Source organism: Oncorhynchus gorbuscha, linkage group LG10, assembly GCF_021184085.1.
Source record: "Oncorhynchus gorbuscha isolate QuinsamMale2020 ecotype Even-year linkage group LG10, OgorEven_v1.0, whole genome shotgun sequence".
NCBI lineage: Eukaryota > Metazoa > Chordata > Actinopteri > Salmoniformes > Salmonidae > Oncorhynchus > Oncorhynchus gorbuscha.
In genome coordinates this window covers 97,558,823-97,586,227 of record NC_060182.1, presented here as the reverse complement: position 1 = coordinate 97,586,227, position 27,405 = coordinate 97,558,823, and the positions used below count along the sequence as shown (strand labels likewise).

At 40.0% G+C, this 27,405-nt stretch overlaps 3 protein-coding genes across 11 annotated transcripts in view; 1 reads left to right on the top strand and 2 right to left on the bottom strand.

Moving 5' to 3' along the window:
- The window catches only part of LOC124046819 (dynactin subunit 1-like), an 808,447-nt gene that overhangs the window by 624,450 nt on the left and 156,592 nt on the right, over positions 1 to 27,405 (bottom strand). The window lies entirely within an intron of this gene.
- Positions 2,114 to 14,461, bottom strand: pacc1 (proton activated chloride channel 1). Its single transcript, XM_046367607.1, has 8 exons — positions 14,222 to 14,461; positions 13,780 to 13,885; positions 7,856 to 8,065; positions 7,305 to 7,459; positions 5,415 to 5,557; positions 3,299 to 3,440; positions 2,953 to 3,063; positions 2,114 to 2,657 (listed from the first exon to the last, which is right to left on the bottom strand). The coding sequence occupies exons 1-8, from the start codon at positions 14,255 to 14,257 to the stop codon at positions 2,451 to 2,453; spliced, it is 1,110 nt and encodes a 369-aa protein (XP_046223563.1). The 5' UTR covers positions 14,258 to 14,461; the 3' UTR covers positions 2,114 to 2,450.
- nenf (neudesin neurotrophic factor) lies at positions 16,927 to 23,571 on the top strand. The gene is made up of 4 exons (XM_046367612.1): positions 16,927 to 17,520; positions 17,837 to 17,897; positions 18,590 to 18,693; positions 23,026 to 23,571. The coding sequence occupies exons 1-4, from the start codon at positions 17,341 to 17,343 to the stop codon at positions 23,200 to 23,202; spliced, it is 522 nt and encodes a 173-aa protein (XP_046223568.1). The 5' UTR covers positions 16,927 to 17,340; the 3' UTR covers positions 23,203 to 23,571.

Genomic DNA, 27,405 nt, shown 5'->3' with positions numbered 1-27,405 from the left:
CTTAAGAATTTAAGTTATTCTAAAAAAATCAAATAAAAAAAACACGTTTTAAAAAACATCTCACTGCTCAGATTTAAGAATGTTATGGAAGGTAAACTGAGGGAGTTCCCTTTGGCTAAATGTCAGTAGTTGATGTCAGTAGTTCAGTAGTTGATGTCAGTAGTTGATGTCAGTAGTTGATGTCAGTAGTTGATGTCAGTAGTTGATGTCAGTAGTTCAGTAGTTGATGTCAGTAGTTGATGTCAGTAGTTGATGTCAGTAGTTGATGTCAGTAGTTGATGTCAGTAGTTGATGTCAGTAGTTGATGTCAGTAGTTGATGTCAGTAGTTCAGTAGTTGATGTCAGTAGTTGATGTCAGTAGTTGATGTCAGTAGTTGATGTCAGTAGTTGATGTCAGTAGTTGATGTCAGTAGTTGATGTCAGTAGTTGATGTCAGTAGTTGATGTCAGTAGTTGATGTCAGTAGTTGATGTCAGTAGTTCAGTAGTTGATGTCAGTAGTTGATGTCAGTAGTTGATGTCAGTAGTTGATGTCAGTAGTTCAGTAGTTGATGTCAGTAGTTGATGTCAGTAGTTGATGTCAGTAGTTGATGTCAGTATGATGTCAGTAGTTGATGTCAGTAGTTGATGTCAGTAGTTGATGTCAGTAGTTCAGAGTTGATGTCAGTAGTTGATGTCAGTAGTTCAGTAGTTGATGTCAGTAGTTGATGTCAGTAGTTGATGTCAGTAGTTCAGATGTCAGTAGTTGATGTCAGTAGTTGATGTCAGTAGTTGATGTCAGTAGTTCAGTAGTTGATGTCAGTAGTTGATGTCAGTAGTTGATGTCAGTAGTTGATGTCAGTAGTTGATGTCAGTAGTTGATGTCAGTAGTTCAGTAGTTGATGTCAGTAGTTGATGTCAGTAGTTGTCAGTAGTTGATGTCAGTAGTTCAGTAGTTCATGTCAGTAGTTGATGTCAGTAGTTGATGTCAGTAGTTCAGTAGTTCATGTCAGTAGTTGATGTCAGTAGTTGATGTCAGTAGTTGATGTCAGTAGTTCATGTCAGTAGTTGATGTCAGTAGTTGATGTCAGTAGTTCAGTAGTTCATGTCAGTAGTTGATGTCAGTAGTTGATGTCAGTAGTTGATGTCAGTAGTTGATGTCAGTAGTTCAGTAGTTGATGTCAGTAGTTCAGTAGTTGACGTCAGTAGTTGATGTCAGTAGTTGATGTCAGTAGTTGATGTCAGTAGTTCAGTAGTTGATGTCAGTAGTTCAGTAGTTCATGTCAGTAGTTGACGTCAGTAGTTGATGTCAGTAGTTGATGTCAGTAGTTCAGTAGTTGACGTCAGTAGTTCAGTAGTTGATGTCAGTAGTTGATGTCAGTAGTTCAGTAGTTGATGTCAGTAGTTGATGTCAGTAGTTGATGTCAGTAGTTGATGTCAGTAGTTGATGTCAGTAGTTCAGTAGTTGATGTCAGTAGTTGATGTCAGTAGTTGATGTCAGTAGTTGATGTCAGTAGTTGATGTCAGTAGTTGATGTCAGTAGTTGATGTCAGTAGTTCAGTAGTTGACGTCAGTAGTTGATGTCAGTAGTTGATGTCAGTAGTTGATGTCAGTAGTTCAGTAGTTGATGTCAGTAGTTGATGTCAGTAGTTGATGTCAGTAGTTCAGTAGTTGATGTCAGTAGTTCAGTAGTTGATGTCAGTAGTTGATGTCAGTAGTTCAGTAGTTGATGTCAGTAGTTGATGTCAGTAGTTGATGTCAGTAGTTGATGTCAGTAGTTGATGTCAGTAGTTCAGTAGTTGACGTCAGTAGTTGATGTCAGTAGTTGATGTCAGTAGTTGATGTCAGTAGTTGATGTCAGTAGTTGATGTCAGTAGTTCAGTAGTTGACATCAGTAGTTGACGTCAGTAGTTGATGTCAGTAGTTGATGTCAGTAGTTGACGTCAGTAGTTGATGTCAGTAGTTGATGTCAGTAGTTGATGTCAGTAGTTCAGTAGTTGATGTCAGTAGTTGATGTCAGTAGTTGATGTCAGTAGTTCAGTAGTTGATGTCAGTAGTTGATGTCAGTAGTTGATGTCAGTAGTTCAGTAGTTGATGTCAGTAGTTGACGTCAGTAGTTGATGTCAGTAGTTGATGTCAGTAGTTGACGTCAGTAGTTGATGTCAGTAGTTGATGTCAGTAGTTGACGTCAGTAGTTCAGTAGTTGATGTCAGTAGTTCATGTATAAACCAGTTTTATAACATTCCTAAATACATTTTACAATCCTATTTTCCCAGTCACATTTTGGAACGCTACAAATGACGTATGTAATAAAGGAATAAAAATCGTTGTGAATTTGACCTTTAGTTGAGTTGTCTAAAATCAGATACGTTACAATCTCATCAATACTTAAAACATACAACATGAGATATGATGATCCCAAAACAACATTTAAAACGCTGCCCAAGAAGTTTGTTCACGGGAAAAATGAAAGTTATTCTTCTATTCTATTAATGTCAGAATTAGTTACTACGTATCTCTGAGACGATGTGGTCGGTTCCCTGTTTCTGTTCCTCAGATGCCTCTTACGAATCTTGATGACCCATTTCACACTAAAACTGGCAAAGTTAGCCGCCTTAAACAGAGCCATGAACACGCCACACAGGATGGCTACGGTATTCCACGGATTGGCTGTCACAATCTGAGGAGGAAACAATGGGGCAAATATTTCATTGGTTCGTTATAGGCTCCTCCCCCTCCTATCAGAACGGAGATAGGAGAAATCACTAGGAGGGCAAAGAGGAGGCAGAGACGGATATTGTCGTGGAGGAAGAGCATCAGCGTAGCCAGGGAGTGAAGCAGTGACAGGACTATAATACAGCTCACTTCACTACCAGAGATTACCCGGTAGTCTAGAATAAGATAAACTAGAAAAGAATAGAATGGAATAAAAACAAATACTTTTCTAATAATACAATATGAATGTGTCCACTTACATCTCTGACTTCTTGTACGAAGGGATCCCTCCATTCAAACACAACAAAGAAAAGCTGGATGGCTTTTTGCTCTGATACAGGCCTCTTGTCATTATATTTGACCACACTAGACTGGGAAGAACAGACAACTTTTCTATAACTTTGTCATGATGAAAAAAAAAAAAACATTTTGTAGCTGTCGTTACAAAATAATGTCAAAGAACATGTCATCTTTGTGCGACATGTTGTACGTTTTCTGCCACAGTAGATGATAACCTTAATAATTTTGCTAATCTTATTTTTTTAATTTAATTAAAAAATAGACAACATTTAAGGAAACCAGAATGTTCACAAACGATATACTGACCTCTTGCCGGAACTCCATGGACTCGTTTTTCTTCCCAGAGGTCTTGACCAGTGACATCTTGACCCAGGTCCTGAAGCCTCCAGAGAACGTCACCATGGAGTAGTTCCTCTCACAGTCCTGCATGAACCCTGATTTATCCACGCTGCAACAGAAGGTCAAAGGGCAAAACGGTTGTTGTTGTAAGGCACATCTCATTACACGTAGGTTTCACGCTATTACACTCGAAACCAGAGATTTAAAACTCTATTACACTCGAAACCAGGGATTTAAAACTCTATTACACTCTAAACCAGGGATTTAAAACTCTATTACACTCGAAACCAGGGATTTAAAACTCTATTACACTCTAAACCAGGGATTTAAAAACTCTATTACTCTAAATCAGGGATTTTAAAACTCTATTACTCTAAACCAGGGATTTAAAAACTATATTACTCTAAATCAGGGATTTTAAACTCTATTACTCTAAACCAGGGATTTAAAACTTGATTACTCTAAATCAGGGATTTTAAACTCTATTACTCTAAACCATAAATGTAAACTCTATTACTCTAAACCAAAGATTTAAAACTATATTACTCTAAACCAGGGATTTTAAACAATATTACAATCTAAACCAGGGATTTTAAACAATATTACACTCTAAACCAGAAATGTGCAACTCTATTACACTGTAAAGCAGGGATTTTAAACTCTATTCCTGGATGCCTGAGTTTGTGCTGGTGTTTAAAAAAAATCTCCTTTCAATTCATGTCCAATCAAGACCTAGATAAATGGAGGTGAGAGGAGTTCCTAACTAATCAATTACCTCAATTGATCTATCAAGTATAAGGGGGAGTGAAAAAACCTGCAGACACTCGGCCCTCCAGGAATTAAGTTTGAAACCTGTGCTCTAAACGAACAAACTGGGCCAGTGCATTACCTTCTGGACAGGTCGTTGTATTAAACTGGGCCGACAGGTCGTTGTATTAAACTGGGCTGACAGGTCGTTGTATTAAACTGGGCCAGAGCATTACCTCCCGGACAGGTTGTTGTATTAAACTGGGCCAGTGCATTACCTCCCGGACAGGTCGTTGTATTAAACTGGGCCAGTGCATTACCTCCCGGACAGGTCGTTGTATTAAACTGGGCCAGTGCATTACCTCCCGGACAGGTCGTTGTATTAAACTGGGCCAGTGCATTACCTCCCGGACAGGTCGTTGTATTAAACTGGGCTGACAGGTCGTTGTATTAAACTGGGCCAGTGCATTACCTCCCGGACAGGTTGTTGTATTAAACTGGGCCAGTGCATTACCTCCCGGACAGGTCGTTGTATTAAACTGGGCTGATAGGTCGTTGTATTAAACTGGGCTGATAGGTCGTTGTATTAAACTGGGCTGACAGGTCGTTGTATTAAACTGGGCCAGTGCATTACCTTCTGGATAGGTCGTTGTATTAAACTGGGCTGACAGGTCGTTGTATTAAACTGGGCCAGTGCATTACCTTCTGGACAGGTCGTTGTATTAAACTGGGCTGACAGGTCGTTGTATTAAACTGGGCCAGTGCATTACCTCCCGGACAGGTCGTTGTATTAAACTGGGCCAGTGCATTACCTCCCGGACAGGTTGTTGTATTAAACTGGGCTGACAGGTCGTTATATTAAACTGGGCCAGTGCATTACCTCCCGGACAGGTCGTTGTATTAAACTGGGCCAGTGCATTACCTCCCGGACAGGTCGTTGTATTAAACTGGGCTGACAGGTCGTTATATTAAACTGGGCCAGTGCATTACCTCCCGGACAGGTCGTTGTATTAAACTGGGCCAGTGAATTACCTCCCGGACAGGACGTTGTATTAAACTGGGCCAGTGCATTACCTTCTGGACAGGTTGTTGTATTAAACTGGGCTGACAGGTCGTTGTATTAAACTGGGCCAGTGCATTACCTTCTGGACAGGTCGTTGTATTAAACTGGGCTGACAGGTCGTTGTATTAAACTGGGCCAGTGCATTACCTCCCGGACAGGTCATTGTATTAAACTGGGCCAGTGCATTACCTCCCGGACAGGTCGTTGTATTAAACTGGGCCAGTGCATTACCTCCCGGACAGGACGTTGTATTAAACTGGGCCAGTGCATTACCTTCTGGACAGGTCGTTGTATTTGTCGAAGAGCATGTATGTGATGGCACTAAAATCCTCTTCCGTCTCGTTCTGACTGAACTGCAGGAAGATCAACTCTCTGTTTCTGACATCCGTTGGACCGCTGACCACCAAGGCTTGCTTCTACAACAACCAGGAGAGGAATTCATGTATTAAATGACTGACTGGACCAACCAACTAATCTCAGAAACCCAGAACTAAAATATTACATAACTCCGTCAAATACCATTTATGTTATTTGTGTCGTGTCCATGAGAGATTAATAAGCAATCAAGCAACCGACCAATCAACCATCCAAGCAACCAATCAAGCAACCAACCGACCAATCAACCAAGCAACCAATCAAGCAACCAAGCAACCAACCGACCAATCAACCAAGCAACCAACCAAGCAACCAACCGACCAATCAACCAATCAAGCAACCAACCGACCAATCAACCAAGCAACCAACCAAGCAACCAACCGACCAATCAACCAAGCAACCAATCAACCAAGCAACCATCCAAGCAACCAAGCAACCAACCGACCAATCAACCAAGCAACCAACCAAGCAACCAACCGACCAATCAACCAATCAAGCAACCAACCGACCAATCAACCAAGCAACCAACCAAGCAACCAACCGACCAATCAACCAAGCAACCAATCAACCAAGCAACCATCCAAGCAACCAACTGACCAATCAAGCAACCGAGCAACCAACCAACCAATCAACCAAGCAAGCGACTAATGAGTGAATGAAAATGCTTAGAAGAAATGTTGCCGTGTTCTATCTATAGACGTGGTGTAGGGGCTCTATATTATTATGGTTCTCACCACAGTGTGGTTGGTGTAGGGGCTCTATATTAGCATGGTTCTCACCACAGTGTGGTTGGTGTAGGGGCTCTATAATAGTAGTTCTCACCACTGTGTGGTTGGTGTAGGGGCTCTATAATAGTATGGTTCTCACCACAGTGTGGTTGGTGTAGGGTCTCTATATTATTATGGTTCTCACCACAGTGTGGTTGGTGTAGGGGCTCTATATTAGCATGGTTCTCACCACAGTGTGGTTGGTGTAGGGGCTCTATAATAGTAGTTCTCACCACAGTGTGGTTGGTGTAGGGGCTCTATAATAGTATGGTTCTCACCACAGTGTGGTTGGTGTAGGGGCTCTATAATAGTATGGTTCTCACCACAGTGTGGTTGGTGTAGGGGCTCTATATTAGTATGGTTCTCACCACAGTGTGGTTGGTGTAGGGGCTCTATATTAGTATGGTTCTCACCACAGTGTGGTTGGTGTAGGGGCTCTATATTAGTATGGTTCTCACCACAGTGTGGTTGGTGTAGGGGCTCTATAATAGTATGGTTCTCACCACAGTGTGGTTGGTGTAGGGGCTCTATATTAGTATGGTTCTCACCACAGTGTGGTTGGTGTAGGGGCTCTATATTAGTATGGTTCTCACCACAGTGTGGTTGGTGTAGGGGCTCTATAATAGTATGGTTCTCACCACAGTGTGGTTGGTGTAGGGGCTCTATATTAGTATGGTTCTCACCACAGTGTGGTTGGTGTAGGGGCTCTATAATAGTATAGTTCTCACCAGTGTGGTTGGTGTAGGGGCTCTATATTAGTATGGTTCTCACCACAGTGTGGTTGGTGTAGGGGCTCTATAATAGTATGGTTCTCACCACAGTGTGGTTGGTGTAGGGGCTCTATAATAGTAGGTTCTCACCACAGTGTGGTTGGTGTAGGGGCTCTATAAGTGTGGTTGGTGTAGGGGCTCTATAATAGTATGGTTCTCACCACAGTGTGGTTGGTGTAGGGGCTCTATATTAGTATGGTTCTCACCACAGTGTGGTTGGTGTAGGGGCTCTATAATAGTATGGTTCTCACCACAGTGTGGTTGGTGTAGGGGCCAGTGTAGGTCACTTCCTCCATGACACAATCTCCTGGCTGGGGCTTCCCTGGGGTGACCAGTGGGGGGATATGGGCGTGGTAGTGGTGTTTACAGCTCAGTAGCTGAGCCGAACCAGGGTACAGGGCGATGCCTGCTCTCAAACAAAGACAAGAAAATAAGGTTTAATTAAGAAAACTAAGAATTAAATCAAATTGAACTTGTTCTCTCAAAAAAATATAAATATAAGCATGTAATTCTGTTTTTTTTAAGTATGTTTAAAAACGATATTCTCTCTGATCAGTATTGTAAAAATAAAACCTGCTAAATACGTAGAATGTATGCACACATGACTGTAAGTCGCTTTGGATAAAAGTGTCTGCTAAATGGCATATATTATTATAATTATTATAAATTGACACCTTTATTAAACATAGGGTGAAGTTGCCCCTGGACGCTGATCTAGGGTCAGTTTTTGCATCCCACCCCTTTAAGGTTAGGATTGAGCAAGGCTGATCCTAGATCTGTACTTAAGAGCAGTTCCACCAACCTGGGGGAGAGAAGGCATCCACCTCCTTGTATGTGACAGACATGACAGGGTGACTGAGCTTCTCCATGAAGTCAGTGACGGTTTGATAGGCCAGGAACACAGCCACAGCAGTCAGCACCAGGTAGATGAACAGCAGCAGGACAGTGAACACGTTCTTCAGACAGGCCTTGTTGAACAGTGTAAATGGATTGCTGTTCACCGTGTCCTCCTCTGGAATAATGCAGTGAATATAAAGGACAAAACTATTCAAATAATAATTCAATAGTAAGGAAAGATTGTTAATCAATACTTTAATTACATATTATAGGTAATAAAATAGAGATAATATGAATATTACAGTAGTCTTTACAATATTATTTTTTTGGAATAGACTATAATAGGATAGAATAGGATATGATATAATAGACTATAATAGGATAGACTATAATAGGATATAATAGGATATGATATAATAGACTATAATAGGATAGACTATAATAGGATAGACTATAATAGGATAGAATAGGATATAATATAATAGACTATAATATAATAGACTATAATATAATAGACTATAATAGGATAGACTATAATATAATAGACTATAATAGGATAGACTATAATATAATAGACTATAATAGGATAGACTATAATATAATAGACTATAATAGGATAGACTATAATATAATAGACTATAATAGGATAGAATAGGATATGATATAATAGACTATAATAGGATAGAATAGGATATGATATAATAGACTATAATAGGATAGACTATAATATAATAGACTATAATAGGCTATAATAGGATAGACTATAATATAATAGACTATAATAGCCTATAATAGGATAGACTATAATAGGATAGACTATAATATAATAGACTATAATAGCCTATAATAGGATAGACTATAATAGGATAGACTATAATAGGATAGACTATAATAGGATATAATAGGATAGACTATAATATAATAGACTATAATAGCCTATAATAGGATAGACTATAATAGGATAGACTATAATATAATAGACTATAATAGGATATAATATGATATAATAGACTATAATAGGATAGACTATAATAGGATAGACTATAATAGAATATAATATGATATAATAGACTATAATAGGATAGACTATAATAGCATAGAAAAGAATAGGATATAATATAATAGACTATAATAGCATAGAAAAGAATAGGATATGATATAATAGACTATAATAGGATATAATATGATATAATAGACTATAATAGGATATAATATGATATAATAGACTATAATATAATATAATATAATAGACTATAATATGATATAATAGACTATAATAGGATAGACTATAATAGGATATAATATGATATAATAGACTATAATATGATATAATATGATATAATAGACTATAATAGGATATAATATGATATAATAGACTATAATATGATATAATATGATATAATAGACTATAATAGGATATAATATGATATAATAGACTATAATAGATATAATATGATATAATAGACTATAATAGATATATAATATGATATAATATATAATATGATATAATAGACTATAATAGGATATAATATGATATAATAGACTATAATATGATATAATATGATATAATAGACTATAATAGGATATAATATGATATAATAGACTATAATAGACTATAATATGATATAATAGACTATAATATGATATAATATGATATAATAGACTATAATAGGATATAATATGATATAATAGACTATAATATGATATAATAGACTATAATATGATATAATAGACTATAATATGATATAATAGACTATAATAGACTATAATAGGATATAATATGATATAATAGACTATAATATGATATAATAGACTATAATAGACTATAATAGGATATAATATGATATAATAGACTATAATAGGATATAATATGATATAATAGACTATAATAGGATATAATATGATATAATAGACTATAATAGGATATAATATGATATAATAGACTATAATAGACTATAATATGATATAATAAACTATAATAGGATATAATATGATATAATATGATATAATAGACTATAATATGATATAATATGATATAATAGACTATAATAGGATATAATATGATATAATAGACTATAATAGGATAGACTATAATAGACAATAATATAATATATAGACTATAATAGGATATAATATGATATAATAGACTATAATAGGATATAATATGATATAATAGACTATAATAGGATATAATATGATATAATAGACTATAATAGGATATAATATGATATAATAGACTATAATAGGATATAATATGATATAATAGACTATAATAGGATATAATATGATATAATAGACTATAATAGGATATAATATGATATAATAGACTATAATAGGATATAATATGATATAATAGACTATAATAGGATATAATATGATATAATAGACTATAATAGGATATAATATGATATAATAGACTATAATAGGATAGACTATAATAGACTATAATATGATATAATAGACTATAATATAATATAATATAATAGACTATAATATGATATAATAGACTATAATAGGATAGACTATAATAGGATATAATATGATATAATAGACTATAATATGATATAATATGATATAATAGACTATAATAGGATAGACTATAATATGATATAATATGATATAATAGACTATAATATGATATAATAGACTATAATAGGATAGACTATAATAGGATAGACTATAATAGGATATAATATGATATAATAGACTATAATATGATATAATATGATATAATAGACTATAATAGGATAGACTATAATAGACTATAATATGATATAATAGACTATAATAGGATATAATATGATATAATAGACTATAATATGATATAATATGATATAATAGACTATAATAGGATATAATATGATATAATAGACTATAATAGGATATAATATGATATAATATGATATAATAGACTATAATAGGATATAATATAATAGACTATAATAGCATAGAAAAGAATAGGATATGATATAATAGACTATAATAGGATATAATATGATATAATAGACTATAATAGGATAGACTATAATAGGATATAATATGATATAATAGACTATAATATAATATAATATAATAGACTATAATATGATATAATAGACTATAATAGGATAGACTATAATAGATATAATATGATATAATAGACTATAATATGATATAATATGATATAATAGACTATAATAGGATATAATATGATATAATAGACTATAATATAATATAATATAATAGACTATAATATGATATAATAGACTATAATAGGATAGACTATAATAGGATATAATATGATATAATAGGATATAATATGATATAATATGATATAATAGACTATAATATGATATAATATGATATAATAGACTATAATAGGATATAATATGATATAATAGACTATAATAGGATATAATAGACTATAATATGATATAATATGATATAATAGACTATAATAGGATAGACTATAATAGGATATAATATGATATAATATGATATAATAGACTATAATAGGATATAATATGATATAATAGACTATAATAGGATATAATATGATATAATAGACTATAATATGATATAATAGACTATAATAGGATATAATATGATATAATAGACTATAATAGGATATAATATGATATAATAGACTATAATATATAATATGATATAATATGATATAATAGATATAATAGGATATCCCAATGTTTTCCCCAAAAAATCATCATAATCAATAAATAAAATATGAAATCAATAATCAATTAAAAATCCATAAATCATGGCCATAACAGAACTTACTTCGTGGTATGACCGGAGGTCTCCTTCCGATGATATAATAGACTATAATAGGATATAATATGATATAATAGACTATAATATGATATAATAGACTATAATAGGATATAATATGATATAATAGACTATAATAGGATATAATATGATATAATAGACTATAATAGGATATAATATGATATAATAGACTATAATAGGATATAATATGATATAATAGACTATAATATGATATAATAGACTATAATAGGATATAATATGATATAATAGACTATAATAGGATATAATATGATATAATAGACTATAATAGGATAGACTATAATAGGATATAATATGATATAATATGATATAATAGACTATAATAGGATATAATATGATAGGATATAATATGATATAATAGACTATAATAGGATATAATATGATATAATAGACTATAATAGGATATAATATGATATAATAGACTATAATAGGATATAATATGATATAATAGACTATAATAGGATATAATATGATATAATAGACTATAATATGATATAAGAAAATTTTAAAAATAGACTATAATAGGATATAATATGATATAATAGACTATAATAGGATATAATATGATATAATAGACTATAATAGGATATAATATGATATAATAGACTATAATAGGATATAATATGATATAATAGACTATAATAGGATATAATATGATATAATAGACTATAATAGGATATAATATGATATAATAGACTATAATAGGATAGACTATAATAGCATAGAAAAGAATAGGATATAATATGATATAATAGACTATAATATGATATAATAGACTATAATAGGATATACTATGATATAATAGACTATAATAGGATATAATATGATATAATAGACTATAATAGACTATAATAGGATATAATATGATATAATAGACTATAATAGGATATAATATGATATAATAGACTATAATAGGATATAATATGATATAATAGACTATAATAGGATATAATATGATATAATAGACTATAATAGGATATAATATGATATAATAGACTATAATAGGATAAATGCGCTTTGGGTCCTCTACAGAAGAAGAACCGACCAAGGAATGGATGATATAATAGACTATAATAGGATATAATATGATATAATAGACTATAATAGGATATAATATGATATAATAGACTATAATAGGATATAATATGATATAATAGACTATAATAGGATATAATATGATATAATAGACTATAATAGGATATAATATGATATAATAGACTATAATAGGATATAATATGATATAATAGACTATAATAGGATATAATATGATATAATAGACTATAATAGGATATAATATGATATAATAGACTATAATAGGATAGACTATAATAGCATAGAAAAGAATAGGATATAATATAATAGACTATAATAGCATAGAAAAGAATAGGATATAATATAATAGACTATAATAGCATAGAAAAGAATAGGATATAATATAATAGACTATAATATGATAGCCTATAATAGGATAGACTATAATAGGATATAATATGATATAATATACTATAATAGCATAGAAAAGAATAGGATATAATATAATAGACTATAATAGACTCTATTAGGAGCCTGGACATTTTGTTAATTCATGTCCAGTAAGAGGCCAGAGCCATCAGTAAGCGGATAAATGCAGTGCCTTGATTGACTCTGGGGCTGAGGGTTGTTTCATGGACGAAGCATGGGTTCGGAAACATAACATTCCTTTCAAAGAATAGGATATGATATAATAGACTATAATAGGATAGACTATAATAGGATAGACTATAATAGGATAGACTATAATAGGATAGACTATAATAGGATAGACTATAATAGGATATAATATGATATAATAGACTATAATAGGATAGAAAAGAATAGGATATAATATAATAGCCTATAATATAATAGCCTATAATAGGATAGACTATAATAGGATAGACTATAATAGGATAGACTATAATAGACCATAATAGGATAAACTATAATAGGATAGACTATAATAGGATAGACTATAATAGGATAGAAAAGAATAGGATAGAAAAGAATAGGATATAATAGACTATAATAGAATATAAAATACAATTGAATAGAGTAAAAACATAGAACCTGGTAGAACACTGGTAATGGATTCTTCTGGCTCCTCCGGGCCACCGTTGGCAATGTCATTGTCTTGGTAGAAGTCTGGGGTTTGAAGTTCTTCCTCGTCATTGAACTGTATCAAATAAGGGTACAGATTTATATTGTTAATGGTTGATTTAACACAAAGTATCCGCGTATATAAAGTACACAGTGTCATCCACTTTTAGATCAGGTAGGTCTGTAGACTACCAAGTACCCTACTGTAATTGTAAAGCAAACGTCTTAAAAGTCACATGATATTGTTTCTATACGAGGATCACCTCCTCGAGAAGTCCCAATGTTTTCCCCCCAACTTCCTGAAAAATGATCGATCAATACAGATAGATGCGATTGTAAAGTAATTGATAATGATATGAAATCAATAATCAATTAAAAATCCATAACAGTCAGTGGCCATAACAGAACTTACTTCGTGGTATGACCGGGAGGTCTCCTTCCGAAGCATTCCGATTCGTCTTTAAAGAATACTTCGACTTGCTATATAGTTCATTAAAACTCCGGATATTATAAATGATCCATTTTTATTCATAATATAATTTTCTCATCATGTGGATCTCGCGCAGGTGGAGATATTAAACCGGCGGATTCGTTCACGTTCGTGCGTAGTTTTAAAGCAGTAGAAAACACCTTTATTGTACTACTTATTCTGCGAGCACTGACGATGTGACGTCCATTTCCTATGGTAATGAGGAAACTTTCAGAATAAAAGCCCGCGTTTCAAAACATTGCAAGGTGGATAACTAATTTAAAAGATATTACATTTTAATCAATGTCGAATTTCTTATTGTGCTTATAAACAAATGCAAGAAGGAATTAATGTTTTAAAAAATAGTTATACGTTATTTTAAGACCATGTTTCCAATATTGGGCTTATAGTGAATTTTATTTATTTATTTGTGCCAATGTAAAAGTGGGGTCTGTAGAATCTATATATGGTGTCATTTAATTTCAACAAGTGCTCTGCTCAGCATATGTGGGAACTCCTTCAAGACTGTTGGAAAATCATTGATTGAGAGAATGTGTGCAAAGCTGTCATCAAGGCAAAGGGTGGCAACATTGAAGAATTTTACATTTTAACACCTCTTTGGTTACTACATGATTCCATATGTGTTATTTCATAGTTTTGATGTTTTCACTATTATCCTACAATGTAGAAAATAGTTTTAAAAAATAAAGAAAACCCCTTGAATGAGTAGGTGTGTCCAAACTTTAGACTGGTACTGTAAGTATTCAGACCCTTTGGAATGAGGTTCTAAATTGAGCTCAGGTGCATCCTGTTTCCATTGATCATCCTTGAGATGTTTCTACAACTTGATTGGAGTCCACCTGCGGTAAATTCATTTGATTGGACATGATTTGGAAAGGCACACCTGTCTATATAAGGTCCCACAAGTTGACAGTGCATGTCAGAGCAAAAACCAAGCAATGAGGTCAAAGGAATTATCCGTAGAGATCCGAGACAGGATTGTGTCGAGGCACAGATCTGGGGAAGGGTACCAAAACATTTCTGAAGCATTGAAGGTCCCCAAGAACACAGTGGCCTCCATCTTTATTAAATGGAAGAAGTTTGGAAAAACTCTTCATAGAGCTGGCTGCCAGGCCAAACTGAGCAATCAGGGAAGAAGGGCCTTGGTTAGGGAGGTGACAAAGAACCCAGTGGTCACTCTGACAGAGCTCCAGAGTTCCTCTGTGGAGATGGGAGAACCTTCCAGAAGGACAACCATCTCTGCAGCACTCCACTAATCAGGCCTTTGTGGTAGAGTGGCCAGACAGAAGCCACTCCTCAGTAAAAGGCACATGACAGCCTGCTTGGAGTTTGCCAAAAGGCACCTAAAGACTCTCAGATCATGAGAAACAAGATTCTCTAGTCTGATGAAACCAAGATTGAACTCTTTGGCCTGAATGCCAAGCGTCAAGTCTGGGGGAAACCTGGCTCCATCCCTACGGTGAAGTATGGTGGTGGCAGCATCATGCTGTGGGGATGTTTGTCAGCGGCAGGAACTGGGAGACTAGTCAGGATCGAGGCAAAGATGAACGGAGCAAAGTACAGAGAGATCCTTGATGAAACCCTACTCCAGAGAGCTATGGACCTCAGACTTGTACAAGGTTCGCCTTCCAACAGGACAACAGCCCTAAGCTTGTTGTGACTTAGTTTAAGATCAGATCAAATTTGATGACCAATTTATGCAGAAATCCACGTAATGTTCACATACGTTTTCTTGCCACTGTATGTAAATAAAGTATTTCTGTTTTAAATGTTTATTAAATTTGCTAAAATTTAAAAAACAGTTTTCGCTTTTCATTATGGGGTGTAAACTGATGAGGGGAAAGTTTGGAGCCTGCTGGTTTTACATTCTACCTGATATTTTTTTACCTTTATTTAACTAGGCAAGTCAGTTAAGAACAAATTATTATTTTCAATGACGGCCTAGGAACAGTGTGTTAACTGCCTGTTCAGGGGCAGAACAACAGGGGATTTGAACTTGCAACCTTCCAGTTACTTCCGGTTACTAGTCCAAAGCTCTAACCACTAGGCTACCCTGCCACCCCAATTATGATGATTAATTGCCCCCCCCCTGGTGTCCCAGGTCTAAATCAGTCCCTGATTAGAAGGGAACAATGAAAAAACACATTGGAACTGGCTTGGAGGTCCAGATTTGAGTTTGAAAGCGCAACACAATAGTTTTCAACAGACCAGTATTGGTATAAACTTTCTAAAGAAATGCTGGTATAAATAATACAATATATATTTAAGTTACATACGTATAAACGAAGTTATTACATTTAAGTTAATTATCAATAAAAAAAATGCAATGCCGTGAAAAAAATAGTTGTACTGCACTATTTTAGGAGTACCCAAACGTTTTCGTTCGGGTCCCCCCTTCCAGCATTGAGGGACATCTACCCAATTTCGAAGTTGCACCTTGTGCGTTATAATATTACAATCACTGAACTAGATTTTTAAAAAATCGATATCCCCAAAGTTTAGTACGTCTTTGTAGGCGGACTCTTATTTTGAGGAAAAATAATCCGCGACCGTGCTGCCAGCATTACACCCTACTGCCAGGAGGACGGTAATATATAATTCCGTCTATTGGTAGAGGAGTGGAGACATTGCCCTTAACTGCTGATGACAGGGCAGTTTTATTTTTTCTTTCTCGGTAACTGTTCTTGGATTGTGTGGAAGTGTAAACTGGTCCCAGAACGGTTTTAAAAGAGGAAACCAATTTGTCCCGACTATCACATGCACAGCACAGCACTGTTTTGGCCGCGGGCAGCATATCATTCTTAGGAACGTGATCAGAAACCACATGACCCATCTATTCAACGTTAGGGAAATCAAATATTTATCTGGGGACATGGATCAAGTTTACCTCAAACTTTAATTCAACTCTCTTCTCTAGTAGCCTACTTGTGTTAGCGGACTCATTTCTTGGTTTCTTAGGGCAGTTAGAGCGACAGAGAGAGAGAACCGGAACTAAGAAGCAAATTGATCTCCTAAAAAGAGGACATCGGAATTATTTATGAATGTTGTTGAGGCTTTGTCCAAATAGCCAGACAACCATGTCAACACCAGTGCAACTTTGTATCACATTTGTGCTTCTCGTGTTGAGTTTGGCAGACGATAATAAACTAAAACACAAACCAGCCTCAAAACCGGTCCGACTGTTCACAGACGAAGATTTAAAAAGGCACGATGGGAGTGAGGTAGGTACTTGTTATTATGTAAGTCTATGGGTAGGCTAGCTCTGGTCGATGGCGTTAGGTCGCGTTCCTTCACTAGTTGTAGTAGTAGTGGAGGAACACGCACTAACGCCTTGGACCAGAGCTATGCATGTAGCTAACCCGTGATCTTCACTACAGTAGACTACTGGAGGTATGAATAGCTCGTCTTGGTATATGTAAATGCAATGGACTATCAGCGTGAGGGTGTGGTCAGCCAACACAATGACATCGTTTTCTTTATCACTGATAATGCTAATTGATCTTTAAAAAACATAATGTAACTGTTGCTGTGTTTTAGGACGGGCATCCCATTTACATGGCCATAAAAGGAGTGGTATTTGATGTCACCAAGGGGAAAGGTAAATAGCACACAAACAATGTTGGGATCCTCCCCATCTCTGGAACAGTGGGCGATAAAGGTATCAAACTCCACAGACTGCTAGTGTGGCGTGATGATAATGTCACCAATGATATCAATAGTAGTTCAGGCCAGTACAGAGACAAGATAACGTTATGTGTCAATGCTGAATGAATGATCCTTCACAATCACTGGTATCTGCATAGGAAACTGTGTAATTACCAGGGTTGGAGTCAATGCTTGCATAGGAAACTGTGTAATTACCAGGGTTGGAGTCAATGCTTGCATAGGAAACTGTGTAATTACCAGGGTTGGGGTCAATGCTTGCTGTTTGGGGTTTTAGGCTGGGTTTCTGTACAGCACTTTGAGATATCAGCTGATGTAAGAAGGGCCATATAAAATAAATTTGATTTGATTTGAATTGCAGTCAATTCATAAAGTCAACAAAATTCCAATTCCACATTTTTCTACTTGAAAAGCATTGAAGAGAATTGGAATTGGAGTTTGAATTGTCTGGAATTGAAATAGAATTGACTCCAATCCTGGTGATTGCATTGGAAATAACAAGATAGATAACAGGGGAAAAGGATAAGGGGGTTTCGATGTGAGGCCCATACAAACTGCAAATATGTAATAGCTGTAAGTACTGAGGAGCTATTGTTACAGTGGGACTAATATAGTTTATCTTTGTAGAGTTCTATGGGAAAGATGGACCATACAATGCCTTGGTTGGAAAGGACTGCACCAGGGCTGTGGCCAAAATGTCCCTTGAGCCAGCTGATCTGACTTCTGACACTGTGAGTAAAGGAAAACAAAACAAAACGGTTGGGCTGGGGAAGGGGTGCAGCGTCATGAAGGGGAAGGGGTGCAGCGTCACCAAGGGGAAGGGGTGCAGCGTCACCAAGGGGAAGGGGTGCAGCGTCACCAAGGGGAAGGGGTGCAGCGTCACCAAGGGGAAGGGGTGCAGCGTCACCAAGGGGAAGGGGTGCAGCGTCACCAAGGGAAGGGGTGCAGCGTCACCAAGGGGAAGGGGTGCAGCGTCACCAAGGGGAAGGGGTGCAGCGTCACCAAGGGAAGGGGTGCAGCGTCACCAAGGGGAAGGGGTGCAGCGTCATGAAGGGGAAGGGGTGCAGCGTCACCAAGGGGAAGGGGTGCAGCGTCACCAAGGGGAAGGGGTGCAGCGTCACCAAGGGGAAGGGGTGCAGCATCACCAAGGGGAAGGGGTGCAGCGTCATCAAGGGGAAGGGGTGCAGCGTCATCAAGGGGTGCAGCGTCACCAAGGGGAAGGGGTGCAGCGTCATCAAGGGGTGCAGCGCCATCAAGGGGAAGGGGTGCAGCGCCATCAAGGGGAAGGGGTGCAGCGCCATCAAGGGGAAGAGGTGCAGCGTCATCAAGGGGTGCAGCGTCACCAAGGGGAAGGGGTGCAGCGTCATGAAGGGGAAGGGGTGCAGCGTCATGAAGGGGAAGGGGTGCAGCGTCACCAAGGGGAAGGGGTGCAGCGTCATCAAGGGGAAGGGGTGCAGCATCACCAAGGGGAAGGGGTGCAGCGTCACCAAGGGGAAGGGGTGCAGCGTCACCAAGGGAAGGGGTGCAGCGTCACCAAGGGGAAGGGTGCAGCGTTACCAAGGGGAAGGGGTGCAGCGTCACCAAGGGGAAGGGGTGCAGCGTCACCAAGGGGAAGGGGTGCAGCGTCACCAAGGGGAAGGGGTGCAGCGTCATCAAGGGGAAGGGGTGCAGCGTCATCAAGGGGTGCAGCGTCACCAAGGGGAAGGGGTGCAGCGTCATCAAGGGGTGCAGCGCCATCAAGGGGAAGGGGTGCAGCGCCATCAAGGGGAAGGGGTGCAGCGCCATCAAGGGGAAGAGGTGCAGCGTCATCAAGGGGTGCAGCGTCACCAAGGGGAAGGGGTGCAGCGCCATCAAGGGGAAGGGGTGCAGCGCCATCAAGGGGAAGGGGTGCAGCGCCATCAAGGGGAAGGGGTGCAGCGTCATCAAGGGGTGCAGCGTCACCAAGGGGAAGGGGTGCAGCGTCATCAAGGGGTGCAGCGTCATCAAGGGGAAGGGGTGCAGCGCCATCAAGGGGAAGGGGTGCAGCACCATCAAGGGGAAGGGGTGCAGCGCCATCAAGGGGAAGGGGTGCAGTGTCACCAAGGGGAAGGGGTGCAGCGTCACCAAGGGGAAGGGGTGCAGCGTCATCAAGGGGAAGGGGTGCAGCGTCATCAAGGGGAAGGGGTGCAGCGTCATCAAGGGGAAGGGGTGCAGCGTCATCAAGGGGAAGGGGTGCAGCGTCACCAAGGGGAAGGGTGCAGCGCCATCAAGGGGTGCAGCGCCATCAAGGGGTGCAGCGTCATCAAGGGGAAGGGGTGCAGCGTCACCAAGGGGAAGGGGTGCAGCGCCATCAAGGGGAAGGGGTGCAGCGCCATCAAGGGGAAGGGGTGCAGCGCCATCAAGGGGAAGGGGTGCAGCGCCATCAAGGGGAAGGGGTGCAGCGTCACCAAGGGGAAGGGTGCAGCGTCACCAAGGGGAAGGGGTGCAGCGCCATCAAGGGAAGGGGTGCAGCGCCATCAAGGGGAAGGGTGCAGCGCCATCAAGGGGAAGGGGTGCAGCGTCATCAAGGGGAAGGGGTGCAGCGTCATCAAGGGGTGCAGCGCCATCAAGGGGAAGGGGTGCAGCGTCATCAAACAGAAGGGGTGCAGCGTCATCAAGGGGAAGGGGTGCAGCGTCATCAAGGGGCAAGGGAAGGGGTGCAGCGTCATCAAGGGGTGCAGCGTCAAGGGGAAGGGTGCAGCGTCATCAAACAGAAGGGTGCAGCATCACAGCATCAAGGGGAAGGGGTGCAGCGCCATCAAGGGGAAGGGGTGCAGCATCAAGTCACCAAAGGGGAAGGGTGCAGCGCCCCAAGGGGAAGGGGTGCAGCGTCCCCAAGGGGAAGGGGTGCAGCGTCACCAAGGGGTGCAGCGTCATCAAGGGGAAGGGGTGCAGCGTGATCAAGGGGAAGGGGTGCAGCGTCATCAAGGGGAAGGGGTGCAGCATCATCAAGGGGTGCAGCGTCATCAAGGGGTGCAGCGTCATCAAGGGGTGCAGCGTCATCAAGGGGAAGTGGAGCAGCGTCATCAAGGGGTGCAGCGTCATCAAGGGGAAGGGGTGCAGCATCATCAAGGGGAAGGGGTGCAGCGTCATCAAGGGGAAGGGGTGCAGCGTCATCAAGGGGTGCAGCGTCATCAAGGGGAAGGGGTGCAGCGTCATCAAGGGGTGCAGCGTCATCAAGGGGAAGGGGTGCAGCGTCATCAAACAGAAGGGGTGCAGCGTCATCAAGGGGAAGGGGTGCAGCGTCATCAAGGGGAAGGGGTGCAGCGTCATCAAGGGGAAGGGGTGCAGCGTCATCAAGGGGTGCAGCGTCACCAAGGGGAAGGGGTGCAGCGCCATCAAGGGGAAGGGGTGCAGCGCCATCAAGGGGAAGGGGTGCAGCGTCACCAAGGGGAAGGGGTGCAGCGTCACCAAGGGGAAGGGGTGCAGCGTCACCAAGGGGTGCAGCGTCATCAAGGGGAAGGGGTGCAGCGTGATCAAGGGGAAGGGGTGCAGCGTCATCAAGGGGAAGGGGTGCAGCGTCATCAAGGGGTGCAGCGTCATCAAGGGGTGCAGCGTCATCAAGGGGTGCAGCGTCATCAAGGGGAAGTGGAGCAGCGTCATCAAGGGGTGCAGCGTCATCAAGGGGAAGGGGTGCAGCATCATCAAGGGGAAGGGGTGCAGCGTCATCAAGGGGAAGGGGTGCAGCGTCATCAAGGGGTGCAGCGTCATCAAGGGGAAGGGGTGCAGCGTCATCAAGGGGTGCAGCGTCATCAAGGGGAAGGGGTGCAGCGTCATCAAGGGGAAGGGGTGCAGCGTTATCAAGGGGAAGGGGTGCAGCGTCACCAAGGGGAAGGGGTGCAGCGTCACCAAGGGGAAGGGGTGCAGCGTCATCAAGGGGTGCAGCGTCATCAAGGGGTGCAGCGTCATCAAGGGGAAGGGGAGCAGCGTCATCAAGGGGAAGGGGTGCAGCGTCACCAAGGGGTGCAGCGTCATCAAGGGGAAGGGGTGCAGCGCCATCAAGGGGAAGGGGTGCAGCGCCATCAAACGGAAGGGGTGCAGCGTCATCAAACGGAAGGGGTGCAGCGTCATCAAACGGAAGGGGTGCAGCGTCACCAAGGGGAAGGGGTGCAGCGTCATCAAGGGGTGCAGCGTCATCAAGAGGAAGGGGTGCAGCGTCATCAAGGGGAAGGGGTGCAGCGTCATCAAGGGGAAGGGGTGCAGCGTCACCAAGGGAAGGGTGCAGCGTCACCAAGGGGAAGGGTGCAGCGTCACCAAGGGGAAGGGGTGCAGCGTCACCAAGGGAAGGGTGCAGCGTCAGCAAGGGGAAGGGGTGCAGCGTCACCAAGGGGAAAGGGTGCAGCGTCACCAAGGGGAAGGGGTGCAGCGTCACCAAGGGGAAGGGGTGCAGCGTCACCAAGGGGAAGGGGTGCAGCGTCATGAAGGGGAAGGGGTGCAGCATCAAGGGGTGCAGCGTCATCAAGGGGAAGGGGTGCAGCGTCATCAAGGGGAAGGGGTGCAGCGTCATCAAGGGGTGCAGCGTCACCAAGGGGAAGGGGTGCAGCGTCACCAAGGGGACAGTTAAATTGATGGCTAGAGGGCTGGACAAGGTAAAGACGGCTGTAGTAGATGGCATGACTAGCTAACTGTTGACATGAAACTAAAGTTGAGTTTTAACCCCGGTTTTGAGCTTGTGCGTAGCAGGAAGCTAATTCTTATATGACATGTTTGTAGAATGTTAAGTCCCCTTGTTGACTGAGGTGAATGAAACTACAGCATCAAGGTGATAATGGCTAGAGTCAATGTTGCTTGTTTTTGCTGTTCTCCAATTGTGTAGAAATGCAGTAAAAATACAAATCCTTGAGGGGGGATGATGCCCCTGCTCTGGTCTGCAAAGAACCTGTGTAGATGTTTAACTCCCATCGAACCATTTTTGCAGAACTATAAAGGGTTCTTCAGAAAAGGTTCCACAAAGAACCCATAGAAAACCCTATTTTTTTTCCTACTTTTCTCTTAGTAATGAAATGGGTGTCTCTTGTCCTTTTTTCCCTCCCTCTCTCTTTCAGACGGGCCTTACTGAAGAGCAGCTCCAATCCCTAGAGAGTGTATTTGAGGGCACGTACAAGACAAAGTACCCTATTGTAGGCTACACTGCCATATGCATCCTCAACCAGGATGGAAGCCCCAATGAGGACTTCAAGCCCGAAGACCAACCTCATTTTAACATCAGAGACGAGTTCTAATCCAAAGGAGGTTTTTTTTTGGGGGGTACTGTTTTAGTTCTTCTTCTTTTTTTTCTCTGATATATTTTGGTACGTCAACAAAAGAAAACTGTGGAGGACCATGAAGATTCAGTACTGTGTGATGTGTTAGGACTGCATGTCTGGATGTTCTGTGATGAAGCCCGTAAGGGTGGCCTTACCAAGGGATAGGCAGCCATGTGTTTCAGCTCTATTTTCCTTTAACCTTATTTGAAGACCATATTTATATCTTTAAAAGATATGTTATTTTTTTTAGATATCATTTTATGTTGACTTCAATGAAAACATGGAATGTTTGTTACTATGTTGTTAGTCAAATACACTTTGTAAAATGTATTTACATTTTAAGAACTGAATGTTTTCCGTTGATCATTTAAAGCATTGTAATTGGTTATAATGAGCTATGAAGCTGCACAGGCCCTATACCATTAATTGAATGTTAAAGTAGTTTAAAACATTATTATTATTATTAAAATAGTAGGAGCGAAAGGTTTGTTGGCTTATTTTCAAATCAAATCCAATTTTATTTGTCACATACACATGGTTAGCAGATGTTAATGCGAGTGTAGCGAAATGCTTGTGCTTCTAGTTCCGGCAATACATTTCCACCTGGATAGGACAGGTAGTTTCCTCCCGGATAGGACAGGTAGTTTCCTCCCGGATAGGACAGGTAGTTTCCTCCTGGATAGGACAGGTAAATTCCTCCTGGATAGGACAGGTAAATTCCTCCTGGATAGGACAGTTAGTTTCCTCCTGGATAGGACAGTTAGTTTCCTCCTGGATAGGACAGGACAGGTAGTTCCCTCCTGGATAGGGCAGGTCATTTCCTCCCGGATGGGACAGGTAGTTTCCTCCTGGATAGGACAGGTAATTTCAACCCGGATAGGACAGGTAATTTCCTCCTGGATAGGACAGGACAGTTAGTTTCCTCCTGGATAGGACAGGACAGTTAGTTTCCTCCTGGATAGGACAGAGTCCAAGCATTTCGCTAGACTCGCATTAACATCTGCTAACCATGTGTATGTGACAAATTTGATTTGATTTGAAGTAATATCCTCCTGGATAGGACAGGTATTTTCCACCTGGATAGGACAGTTAGTTTCCACCTGGATAGGACAGGTATTTTCCTCCTGGATAGGACAGGTAGTTTCCACCTGGATAGGTCAGGTAGTTTCCACCTGGATAGGACAGGTAGTTTCCTCCTGGATAGGACAGGTAGTTTCAACCTTGCTAGGTCAGTTAGTTTACACCTGGATAGGACAGGTAGTTTTCCTCCTGGATAGGACAGGTAGTTTCCACCTGGATAGGACAGGTAGTTTCCACCTGGATAGGACAGGTAGTTTCAACCTGGATAGGACAGGTAGTTTCCACCTGGATAGGACAGGTAGTTTCAACCTGGATAGGACAGGTAGTTTCCACCTGGATAGGACAGGTAGTTTCCACCTGGATAGGACAGGTAGTTTCAACCTGGATAGGACAGGTAGTTTCCACCTGGATAGGACAGGTAATGCAGACAGCTTCTACGTAGTGGAATACAGTGCCTTTGGAAGTTATTCAGACCCCTTGACTTTTTCCACATTTTGTGACGTTACAGCCTTATTCTAAAATAGATTAAATATACAATTTTCCTTTAGCAATCTACACACAATACCCCATAATGACGAAGCAAAAACAGTTTTTTTTTTTAAATTTGAGCAAATGTATTAAACATTTAAAACAAAAATACCTTATTTATATACAGTGGCAAGAAAAAGTATGTGAACCCTTTGGAATTACCTGGATTTCTCCATAAATTGGTCATCAAATTTGATCTGATCTTCATCTAAGTCTCAACAACAGACAAACATTGTGTGCTTAAACTAGTAACACAAATGATTGTATTCAAAATACATCTTTTAAAGAAAAAGGCACCTTTTAAACATTCGCAGTGTAGGTTGGGTAAAGTATGTGAACCCCTAGGCTAATGACTTCTCCAAATGCTAATTGGAGTCAGCTAACCTGGAGTCCAATCAATGAGACAAGATTGGAGATGGTGGTTAGAGCTGCCCTGCCCGATAGAAAACACTCACAAAAATTGAGTTTGCTATTCACAAGAAGCATTGCCTGATGTGAACCATGCCTGGAACAAAAAAAGATCTCAGAAGACCTAAGATTAAGAATTGTTGACTTGCATAAAGCTGGAAAGGGTTACAAAAGTATCTCTACGTCCATGATGTTCATCAATCCAGTGTAAGACAAATTGTCTATAAATGGAGAAAGTTCAGCACTGTTGCTACTCTCCCTAGGAGTGGCCATCTTGCAAAGATGTCTGCAAGAGCACAGAGCAGAATGCTCAATGAGGTTAAGAAGAATCCTAGAGTGTCAGCTAAAGATTTACAGAAATCTCTGGAACATGCTAACATCTCTGTTGATGAGTCTACGATACCTAAAACACTAAACAAGAATGGTGTTCATGGGGGGACATGATGGAAGAAGCCACTGCTGTCCTAAAAAACATTGCTGCAAGTCTGAAGTTTATAAAAGAGCACCAGGATGTTCCACAGCGCTACTGGCAAAATATTCTGTGGGCAGTCGAGTTGTTTGGAAGGAACACACAACACCATGTGTGGAGAAAAAAAGACAACACACCAACATCAAAACCTCATCCCAACTGTAAAGTCTGGTGGAGGGAGCATCATGGTTTGGGGCTGCTTTGCTGCCTCAGGGCCCGGACAGCTTGCTATCATCGACGGAAAAATGAATTCCCAAGTTTATCAAGACATTTTGCAGGAGAATGTTAGGCTATCTGTTCTCCCAATTGAGGCTCAACAGAAGTTGGGTGATGCAACAGGACAACAACCCAAAACACAGAAGTAAATCAACAACAGAATGGCTTCAACAGAAGAAAATACGCCTTCTGGAGAGGCCCAGTTAGAGTCCTGACCTCAACCCGACTGAGATGCTGTGGCATGACCTCAAGAGTCTGGTTCACACCAGACATCCTAAGAATATTGTTGAACTGAAACAGTTTTGTAAAGCGGAATGATCCAAAATTCCTCCTGACCGTTGTGCCGGTCTGATCCGCAACTACAGAAAACATGTGGTTGCGGTTATTGCTGCCAAAGGAGGGTCGACCAGTTATTAAATCCAAGGGTTCACATACTTTTCCCACCCTGCACTGTTACATGGTGTGTTCAATTAAAGACATGAAAACGTATAATTGTTTGTGTGTTATTAATTTAATCAGATTGGTTGTCTATTGTTGTGACCTAGATGAAGATCAGATCACATTTAAAGACCAATTTATGCAGAAATCCAGGTACTTCCAAAGGGTTCACATACTTATTCTTGCCACTGAAAGTATTTAGACCCTTTGCTATGAGACTTGAAACTGAGCTCAGGTGCATCCTATTTCCACTGATCATCCTTGAGATGTTTCTACAACTTGATCGGAGTCCACCTGTGGTAAATTCAATTAATTGGACATGATTTGGAAAGGCACACACCTGTCTATATAAGGTCCCAGAGTTGACAGTACATGTCAGAGCAAAAATCAAGCCATGAAGTCAAAGGAATTGTCCATAGAGCTCAGAGACAGGATTGTGTCGAGGCACAGATCTGAGGAAGGGTACCGAGACATTTCTGTAGCATTGAAGGTCCCCAAGAACACAGTGGCTTTCGTCATTCTTAAGTGGAAGAGGTTTGGAACCACGAAGACTCTTCCTAGAGCTGCCCGGCCAAACTGAGCAATCGGGGGAGAAGAGCCTTGGTCAGGAAGTTGACCAAGAACCCGATTGTCACTCTGACAGAGCTCCAGAGATGGAGAGAACCTTCCAGAAGGAGAACCATCTCTGCAGCACTCCACCAATCAGGCCTTTATGGTAAAGTGGCCAGACGGAAGCCACTACTCAGTAAAAGGCACATGACATCCCGCTTGGAGTTTGCCAAAAGGCACCTAAAGGACTCTCAGACCATGAAAAACAAGATTCTTGGTCTGATGAAACCAAGATTGAACTCTTTGGCCTGAATGCCAAGTGTCACATCTGGAGGAAACATGGCTCCATCCCTACGGTGAAGCATGGTGGTGGCAGCATCATGCTGTGGACAACACAGGAGTGGCTTTGGGACAAGTCTCTGAATGTCCTTGAGTGGCCCAGCCAAAGCCCAGACTTGAACCCGATCTGACGTCTCTGGAGAGACCTGAAA

What these genes read in the sequence shown, in the direction of transcription:
- pacc1 (XM_046367607.1), bottom strand. Translation starts at nt 14,257, where the DNA reads ATGCTTCGGAAGGAGACCTCCCGGTCATACCACGAA. An exon ending in CCTCCCGGTCATACCACGAA is followed by an intron (nt 13,886 to 14,221) that starts GTAAGTTCTGTT and finishes TATTTGATACAG; the next exon opens with TTCAATGACGAGGAAGAACT. An exon ending in TACAACGACCTGTCCAGAAG is followed by an intron (nt 3,441 to 5,414) that starts GTAATGCACTGG and finishes CTTCTGTTGCAG; the next exon opens with CGTGGATAAATCAGGGTTCA.
- nenf (XM_046367612.1), top strand. Translation starts at nt 17,341, where the DNA reads ATGTTGTTGAGGCTTTGTCCAAATAGCCAGACAACCATGTCAACACCA. An exon ending in AAAGGCACGATGGGAGTGAG is followed by an intron (nt 17,521 to 17,836) that starts GTAGGTACTTGT and finishes GCTGTGTTTTAG; the next exon opens with GACGGGCATCCCATTTACAT. An exon ending in TGATGTCACCAAGGGGAAAG is followed by an intron (nt 17,898 to 18,589) that starts GTAAATAGCACA and finishes TTATCTTTGTAG; the next exon opens with AGTTCTATGGGAAAGATGGA.